At 43.9% G+C, this 8,956-nt stretch overlaps 1 protein-coding gene across 2 annotated transcripts; it reads right to left on the bottom strand.

The window, feature by feature from the left end:
- Nucleotides 1-8: 8 nt before the first annotated feature.
- LOC114798137 (acylamino-acid-releasing enzyme-like) lies at nt 9-8,048 on the bottom strand. 2 transcript variants are annotated; one of them, XM_028993569.1, is made up of 22 exons: nt 7,930-8,048; nt 7,696-7,832; nt 7,413-7,539; nt 7,087-7,162; nt 6,933-7,008; nt 6,691-6,845; nt 5,860-5,994; nt 5,691-5,779; nt 5,554-5,591; nt 3,866-3,987; nt 3,721-3,781; nt 3,553-3,647; nt 3,427-3,478; nt 3,258-3,346; nt 3,006-3,144; nt 2,245-2,328; nt 1,788-1,868; nt 1,599-1,687; nt 1,311-1,504; nt 669-771; nt 353-459; nt 9-234 (listed from the first exon to the last, which is right to left on the bottom strand). In XM_028993569.1, exons 2-22 carry the CDS (start codon nt 7,826-7,828, stop codon nt 117-119), a joined length of 2,163 nt encoding a protein of 720 aa, XP_028849402.1. In that variant the 5' UTR covers nt 7,829-7,832; nt 7,930-8,048; the 3' UTR covers nt 9-116. The 2 variants fall into 2 exon arrangements, with proteins under 2 accessions (XP_028849402.1, XP_028849403.1); XM_028993570.1 differs by having other exon boundaries at nt 6,691-6,842.
- Nucleotides 8,049-8,956: the final 908 nt, after the last annotated feature.

Raw genomic sequence — 8,956 nt, 5'->3', positions numbered from 1 at the left:
CATGCTTCTCTCTGTGTCCTAATCTGTGTCCCTTTATTTGTCAGTGGCTTATGTAAAAGAAATAGAAACTGTAAGAACTATAAAAAATGAGGAGTCTCAAGAGAAAGGGACAGAGGCTACGAGAGTGAGTGCATCTGCAAGGCCCGCTGGAACCACATGAACATGTTGAGGAAGCAGTCAGCTTGGGTGTCCACTCTGGAGAGCGAGTGACCGTCCTCTGCGTACCACAGTAACCTGCAAACGCACAAACACTGCAGTGAAGTGAGCGATCATCAGTGAACAGAAGCAGAAACATTTAGGGTAGTATGTGTGACTGGAGAGGACAGACTGAAGTAGAAGTTCCAGCTCTGACCTAACGGTGGTGCCTCGGCTCTTCAGGGCTCTGTACAGCTCCAGTCCCTGATGGGGAGATACTCTTCTGTCCTTAGCGCCTAACATCAACAGTACTGGAGCCTGCATCTACACACACACACACACACACATATACATACACATACACAAGTAAGACAAAAACATGTTAAATTGATCACAGAACGAAGTGTGCATGTGTCTCCCATAGCATGATTTAATAATGTGTGACAAAGAATAAAGCACTATGAGAAGGAAAAGGCCCATTTTAATACCAAGACGCGTGATCATCAGCACAGCGTGTTTGTGTATATGAATACCTGTGCCACTCGCGTGATAGGGGATCTCTGTAACATGGAAGTCAGAGCTTCTGGAGTGGGAAGGCGGTCAAATGAGTATTCCAGACCTACAGATGTGTATCGCCTAAAACACAAACAGTTATTGTCGATTTACAGCCATGGTCTTCAGAGTACATACAGGATTTATGATTCATATCCTGATGTGGGAAATATCATATTCAGACTGTCTTCACATATTATATGAAGAAGGGACGTCAAAAGATAAAGATATTCAGTGAACAGCATGTTATCTCATCAATATATGTTTATTAGGCAATTTTCAAATGCAGTCAGGAATAATCTGTTGAGCGCCACAAGGTATGAAAAAACTTGTTAGTGCCATCTAGTGGTGCTCCCTTATTTGACACTAATTTGAAAATGCATTCATTAGTAAGATCTGAAAATCAGAAATAATCAGAAAATTTTCTGATTAATGATTCAGACACCAAACCTACTCTTAAGCTGAAGAACACACAAAGAGCAAATAAAAATACAAAAAGAACAAATAAACGGGACTGAAGTATTATAATAGTGATTTAACTGAACTGTTGAGCATGTGCATGTGTATGAATTTAAAGTATATGTTCATTTTTTATGTTTGAGTGCTGGTGTATTTGCACTCACCAGTCAACAATGTCACTGGTGCTGAGCAGCGTCGCTGCATTGATAACAGGGTTCCGTGCTGCACACGCTCTGTAGAAGTCTGGATACTGACCAAGCAAATGGCATGACAAGAACCCACCATGGGACCCACCAGTCACCACCACACGGTTGGGGTCAAGGCTCGTATCACTCTGCAATGCACACAGTACAGCCCTCTAGGGGGAAAAAAATACATCATTCATGATTTCACTTCCAGTAAGACAGAACTTTGGTTAGATCATAAGCGCAAGAGAGACGGGGGGTCCCTACATGTACATCTTTGACATCCTGGCATCCAATGTTCCCAATCAGAGATAGGATGCTGTCCTGGCCGAAACCAGTGGAACCACGGAAGTTGACTATTCAGAGCGCAGCAACACAACACACAAAAGCATTTACAATTGAACATCATCGCTATTAGAGCCAGACTATAGAAGCGTACATTGATATTTGTTTTACCCATGAGCACAGCAAAGCCCAGTCTGCAGAAAGCTGCTACAGAGGCGTTCCACTCAGCACAGAACTGAGAGTGTGGCCCACCTGATGGTAAACATTTCTGACAGTAAATACGGTGGGGGGGATAATAATGAAATAAATTAAATACCTTGATATTATCATGAATATCAACAAATAAACAAATAAACCATCTAATACTGTCTGATAATCTGCCTTTTTTTTTGGAGTAGTGGTCCAGTAACATAGATTATTATAAATAAACTTATTTCTACCAATCTGGCACTATTGATGGCCGGCTCACTGAAAACACTCACTACACTCATCTGTTGTTATTCCCTTTCATCCAGACCCCGAACAAGACACCACTATTCAACACGTCTTATATGTGGGCCAATGCAGCCTCTGAAATAAAGTAAGCACTGATTATAAAAGACTTAATTCAATTTCAACTTGATCTTACCATGGATGAAGACAACCAAAGGAAGCTTCCGTCCTGAATGAAGGCCGCGAGGTTTCACTAACACTGCCCCAAAATTCAGGCCAGCTACATAGAGACACAGAGGGAGACCACTGTCATTTTAGTGCTTTAGGGACAACAGTATTAGGGGTGCAACAGTTCAGGCAAAAGTCCTCCCTATGAGATAATGTCCAATCACTGTTATGCTTCCATCCACTCTCCCCCTCTCACACTCTCAGCAAAAAGTGCAATTCTAAACTAAAACTAAAGAAAACCTCTGGGCAGAGAAGTCTGAAGTGAAGTGATTGTTACTTGTGATATACAGCAGCACAGCACACAGGGCACACAGTGAAATTTGTCCTTTGCATTTAACCCATCACTCTGAGTGAGCAGTGGGCACTGTGCTTTGCTCAGTGGCACCTCAGTGGCACCTTGGCGGATCGGGATTCGAACCGGAAACATTCTGATTACGGGTCCGCTTCCTTACCCCGCTAGGCCAACACTGTCTGGGTGGGATAGCTCCGCCCCTCCACAAAACACAGCTTGTCTTAAAGGTGCATTTCACATGTGTTCAAAACCATGGCAAAACTTAATGTGGCACTTCAGATAAACACAAGAAAATAACCTGCATATTATTCTCGTTGCATGCAAAACATGTACTAAAATGAATGGAAACCATGGTAAAAAAAACAAGGTATGGCTCGATGCCATGGGATACCTGTACCTTAGCACCCCAAATAGGTATGCATGTGCATCCAACTCACAGAATTCAGGATTCTCCTCATCAGGTGCAGGACTGATCTCCATGTCCTTCCACTCAAACTCAAAGGTCAACGAGAGGTCATTCAGAGTCAGCCAGGACACGGCCACTTCCCCACCAGCTGGAGGCAGGAGACCCACCCTCTTCACATGTACATAAACACATTAGGGCCAATTCATCAATTTCAGTCCAGATACATGTGCTGTAGGTTGTTTAGTTTATGCAATGTGCACTACGGTTATGCCAGTAAATGTACCAGGCAGGGAGGTTGCTGGGGGGAAGAGCAACAGACCACCAGCAGGTCTTCATGGACAAGCAGAAGCTTCCAGCAGCTGAATTCTGAATCTAAGTTTAACACACCCACAGTTCTGGAATTTTTTTTTTTTTTTTTTTTTTTATTAAAACATACAGAATTCTATACTCACCATCAGAGATAATTCTCACTTGCTTAGTTCTTCTATCCAACACAAAGATACCCTGAAAGGAAGAAATGATTTGATTCAATCTCTTGATGCTTAAATAAAGCATTATTTTACACAGTCTGCGCGTACCTTCTGGTTTTGGTAATCACTGCTGAAAATGATTCTCTGGCTATCTGAGGACCAGCAGCACAAAGGCAGGCTCTCATACAACCCCGCAAACTCTCCTGAAACACACACACACACACACACAGCCACATTATGAACTGATATGTATAGTACCAAAGAACGAGCGTCTACCTTTCTGCGACCTCTTCACCACGTCCAGCAGCACAGACGTCCTCCTGGTCTCCCACTCATACTATGAGTGTAAAAGGGACAGAGGTCAGAATTCATAGATTGTAGAACAGGCCGAGATTTATTCCTGGTGTCTGCGTGCACTCACCTGATGTAGGCTGCGGCACTGGTTGTGAGGTCCAAACACGCGTCCTTGCGTGTATATCAGCCAGCGGCCATCCGGACTCAGGCGCGGAGACGACACGCTCACATTGTCTGCAGTCAAGGGTTCTGAGGCGGGATAAGGAGAGATGAGCGAGAATTAGAACAACGTATACACCGTACACTACTCATAATATGCTACTCTGGGCATACAGGAAATAAAAAAAAAATACAAATACAAACACAAACTAGTAGCCAACGGGTCTCAGCAAAAAGAAAGTTAGCGCAGTTTACACATTGGCATGTATGCACACAGACACAGAAGCACAGACAGTCTGTGGACATGGTGCAGGAGTCGGAGGAGGAAGAGAGCGTTAGCACCACACACACATATGTACAACCTACCCACACAGACAGAAAGACAGACATACAGGCAGGACACAAATGATCTGGATCATATGGAAGAGTTCTCTCTGTGTGCAGCACCCTGGGTTTCCTTCCAGCCTTGAAAAATGCGTATTTCAATAATTCACTCTTAATAATTTAATAATTTTTTCTAGGGCTGCACGATTTGGGGAAAAAGACATATTGCGATTATTGAGATCAATATTGCGATATGCGATTGCGATGTGATAAAGGACACTTGCTTGTATATCAATGAAAAGTCGCATACTAATAGTGAAATGTTTAATTTCAAAGTGAAACATACAAACTACTTATAACAACCTGAAATGCCCAGTGCTTTCAAAATACAATATTCTACAAAATAAAAATAATCACATAAACTCTTTTACATTACTGTCGAACTACAAACCCTGGTAAGGCTAAACAACTGTTTTGATTATATTTGGTCATTATAAAATCCCGTATTATAGTTCTTACGTTTAACCAAAACGTTGTTTGGAGGCTGACTTGAACACAGGAATGCATAGCTTTGCTTGCTTAGCTAAGATTAAGATTTGTAAACTGAGGTGAATTTCTTTAGGAAACCTTCAAAGTTTGAGAAAAGTTAACTAAACAGCTAAGAACAGTCTAAATAGTTAATGCCTACGTTTAGCCAAAACGTTGTTTGGAGGCTGACTTGAACACAGGAATGCATAGCTTCGCTAGCTTAGCTAAGGTTAAGACTTATAAAACATGATTTTATAATGGCCAAATATATTCAAAACAATTGTCCAGCCTTACCTATGAAATGTAATCCCCCGGGATCTGGTTTGGAGCGTACAGCGGTTTGTACAGCCCCAAGCAGCACAAGAGTGAGGCATTTTTATGCACTTCTCTCCATAGACATGTATATGTTGAATTTGAGAGACTTCAGTCAGCTCTCAAACTTTGAGAGAATGAGTGATATGTTGCCGATTCAAGTCATGTACTAATCATTTAAATCGCAGCTTTTTGCCTTCATGTAATCGCACAGACTGACATCGCGATTACGATTGCGATTAGATTAATCGTGCAGCTATAGTTCATACCATCCAATTCATCCAACCCCTTGTTTAGCATTCAAGACCAAAAGCACGCCCATCTGAACATGTGTCTTTACAAATGGAATGAGTGTGGAGTTCAATCGCTCAGGTCATGCTGGTTAGGAGACAGAATGAAGAATGAAAAAGAGGAAGAGTTAGCCTTAAGTGCTGCGTATGTGCCGTACGTGAACACGAACACACACACAAACACGCTGTGTTGCATACTCACCACAATTCCCACGCAGATCCAGGTGAAATAGTGCTGACCTAGAGTTGGACACACAGTGCTGAAAGCATCCTGCTCAGCCTGCCTGTATTAGATCTGTGTGTGTCTGTTTACACTCGAAGGTCTGGCCCCGCCCTCACCTGCGATTGGAGCAGAACTTCAGGCCCAGTCTGAACGGCTCCTTCCACCAGCCGACAAAGACGACGCCACCATCTGGTGCCCACAGGGCCTAGGCCACGATAAGAATAAACATTCTGGATATGTTCATGATGTATAGAGACATTTCCAGAGTGACCGTTTTTTGGTTACCTGAGCAGGGCTGACATGGGAAGGAACCCCCTTTACCATAGACACCTCTCCCTTAGCCAGGTCTGCCACGAACAAAACGGGGGCGCTCATTCCAGTAAAGCCCTCGCCCCAGTCCTCTACGTACTCACTTTTCACCTAAAAACACAGGGGTTATTAGGACCGAGATCAATGCAGTTTCCCCAAGTTTCACCAAAGTCTCTCACACACACAAATAAGTACATACAGTACAGGCCAAAAGTTTGGACACAACTTCTCATTCAATATGTTTTCTTTATTTTCATGACCATTTACATTCATAGATTCTCACTGAAGGCATCAAAACTATGAATGAACACATGTGGAGTTATGAGACCTGGCCTCCACAGTCACCGGACCTGAACCCAATCGAGATGGTTTGGGGTGAGCTGGACCGCAGAGTGAAGTGCTAAACACCTCTGGGAACTCCAGAGGTTGGTAGGATGGTAGTAGTAGCCTAGTGGGTAACACAATTGCCTATGAACCAGAAGACCCAGGTTACTACCATTATGTCCCTGAGCAATATACTTAACCCTAAGTTGCTCCAGGGGGGGGACTGTCCCTGTTAATACTGATTGTAAGTTGCTCTGGATAAGGGCGTCTGATAAATGCTGTAAATGTATGTAAATGTTGGAAAAGCATTTCAGGTGACGACCTCTTGAAGCTCATCGAGAGAATGCCAAGAGTGTGCAAAGCAGTAATCAGAGCAAAGGGTGGCTATTTTGAAGAAACTAGAATATAAAACATGTTTTCGGTTATTTCACCTTTTTTTGTTGAGTACAAGTACTTAGTGAGAAAAGATGGTGCCGAGGATACCTTCTCACCATACTCCTCATCTCTGTGCAGACTAGCTTGGCCATGCTCGTTGGATGGGGAAACTGGAACAGCCGGCGGATCCACGGCCAACGACTTCTCAGCAACGTACAGCAGCCTCCTCTCACACGGCGACCAGGCCAGAGAGGCAAAAACTGCTGCAGTGAAACAAACAGGTCATTAAGCGATTGGTTTTTAATTTTTTTTTACGAGAGACGATCATGCAGCAGGCATAGTTCTCTTACCATCTTCATACACGACTCCATGTCTGTTCAGGGCGGTGAGGTCCAGACTTTTCTCCAGTCCACAGCTGCCCCACACCTGGGCAGATCATCGTTTAGACCCACAATGCTGCAAAGTGGAGGCGGGGCTTATTTAAATCTGCTGCACTACCCTCACCTCCAGAAACTGCTGTCTGCAGGTAGCCCTGATGACGGCCCGGCGGGATCCAGATGGAGAATCCCTGCTCAGCAACCTGGTGAGTCAGAGTCGCACGTTTCAGGTTCAGACAGAAGTCCAACTGCCTGTGTGTGTGCAGGGGGCTGCAGGTAGACTCTGGACCACCATCCTTTGGTTGTGTGTGTGCATGTGTGTGTGTGTGTGTGTGAGGTGGGGTCTTACTCTCCCTGTGTGTGTGTGCAGGGGGCTGCAGGTAGACTCTGGACCACCATCCTTTGGTTGTGTGTGTGTGTGTGTGTGTGTGTGTGTGTGAGGTGGGGTCTTACTCTCCCTGTGTGTGTGTGCAGGGGGCTGCAGGGAGACTCTGGACCAGCGTCCTCTGGTCACACAGCAGGGTCCAGTGCTGAGTGAAGCGCAGTCGGGCGGCTCGGCTCTGCTCTGCTTGGCTCCAGTCTGAGGAACAGATCAGGGTCGTGGAAAAAAACAAACTGGAAAAAAATGTCGCCCGTCTGCTCATGAACAACAAATATAATACACAGGCTGTAAATCAATGAATGCATGCATGCATGCAATAAGCATTTTCTATAGTCTATCGAATAAAAAAAAGACCTGCTGTAATGGAAATGTACCGGCTCCGGGAGGCAGCCGGCGTCCGGTGGATAACGGAGGCAGAGACGGGAGTCGGGAAGCCGCTGCACTGCGCGAACACGGCGGTGACCGCGTCCCGCTCCACGTCTTCCATATCTCTGTACGCATGTCATACATGCACGCAAAAATAAAAATTAATATGCATAACACCCAGAGATAACACATCGGTCCAAAACCGCATGACGTTTCGTTGACCTGGTGCAGCGCGTCGCCGTTATTCCACTTCGATTGTCATTTATCGGCAGGAGATGAGGGTTCCGTCCTGGTGCGAAACTTCGGACTGAACCAGCGACTCCATGCTTCCCCGTCGGGCGATACCAATGCGCATCAACCGCGGGGGTGTCCTCCGGGACGTTTCGTGAAGGACGCACCACTTAGGTACAGCTGGCAAGAAAAATCGTTGGGGAGACATTGTGGCGGCACAAAAGACGGCTCATTTCATCAGTGGGAACGTAGTCTGTCTGTAGCTCGATGTTGAGGCCGATTTAATGACGTTGGATACTATGTGCAGGCGCCTTTTTAAAAGAGTCAAGGAACCGTGTACAAAGAGCAAACTAAAAAAAGATTTATCTTGCAGAATGTTTTTCGTTTTCTAATGCCCTTAATTCGAGAAAATATTCAGTAGTTATGCACCTATGCGAAATGCGAAAAAAACACACCACACAGCTATGGTCACCCTATGATCGTACTACATGCATTATTTTGTAAAAGTGATTTTTAACTATTTATGCAATTTCTGAAATTATATTCAATATTATATTCAATATCTTTGTACACATCAACTGTGTACAAGCCAAATTTCACAACAAATATCAAGATTCTCCCTTACTACACCCTTTTTGGGATATGTGCCTTTGTTTAATCTTAATTCATTTTTAATGGGAAAAAATCAATAGCTCTGCGTCTACACCACATACTTAGGGTCTCCCTATAGTCATACTACACTTCTTAGCGTTAGGAAATGTGCTTATTGTATTGGGAAAAAATAATCAATTGCAACATGGCCTCGTCACGTCTAGTGTATCAAGCCGCTTTTCATTTTAACATTTCAGTTTTGCATATAATACAGCACATGAACATCTTAGTGAGATGGATAAATGGAATGCACTGGTAAAACATTTATTGGTAAAACTCAAATCTTTTTGTGAAAAAAGAAGATCAGTGCCAATGGTACATTAAAAGCGTGAATATATTTCTAAAGTGTGCATTTTTAAACAAATTA

Source organism: Denticeps clupeoides, chromosome 10, assembly GCF_900700375.1.
Source record: "Denticeps clupeoides chromosome 10, fDenClu1.1, whole genome shotgun sequence".
NCBI lineage: Eukaryota > Metazoa > Chordata > Actinopteri > Clupeiformes > Denticipitidae > Denticeps > Denticeps clupeoides.
The sequence above is the reverse complement of the archived record's forward strand: the minus strand, read 5'-3'. Positions and strand labels throughout refer to the sequence as shown.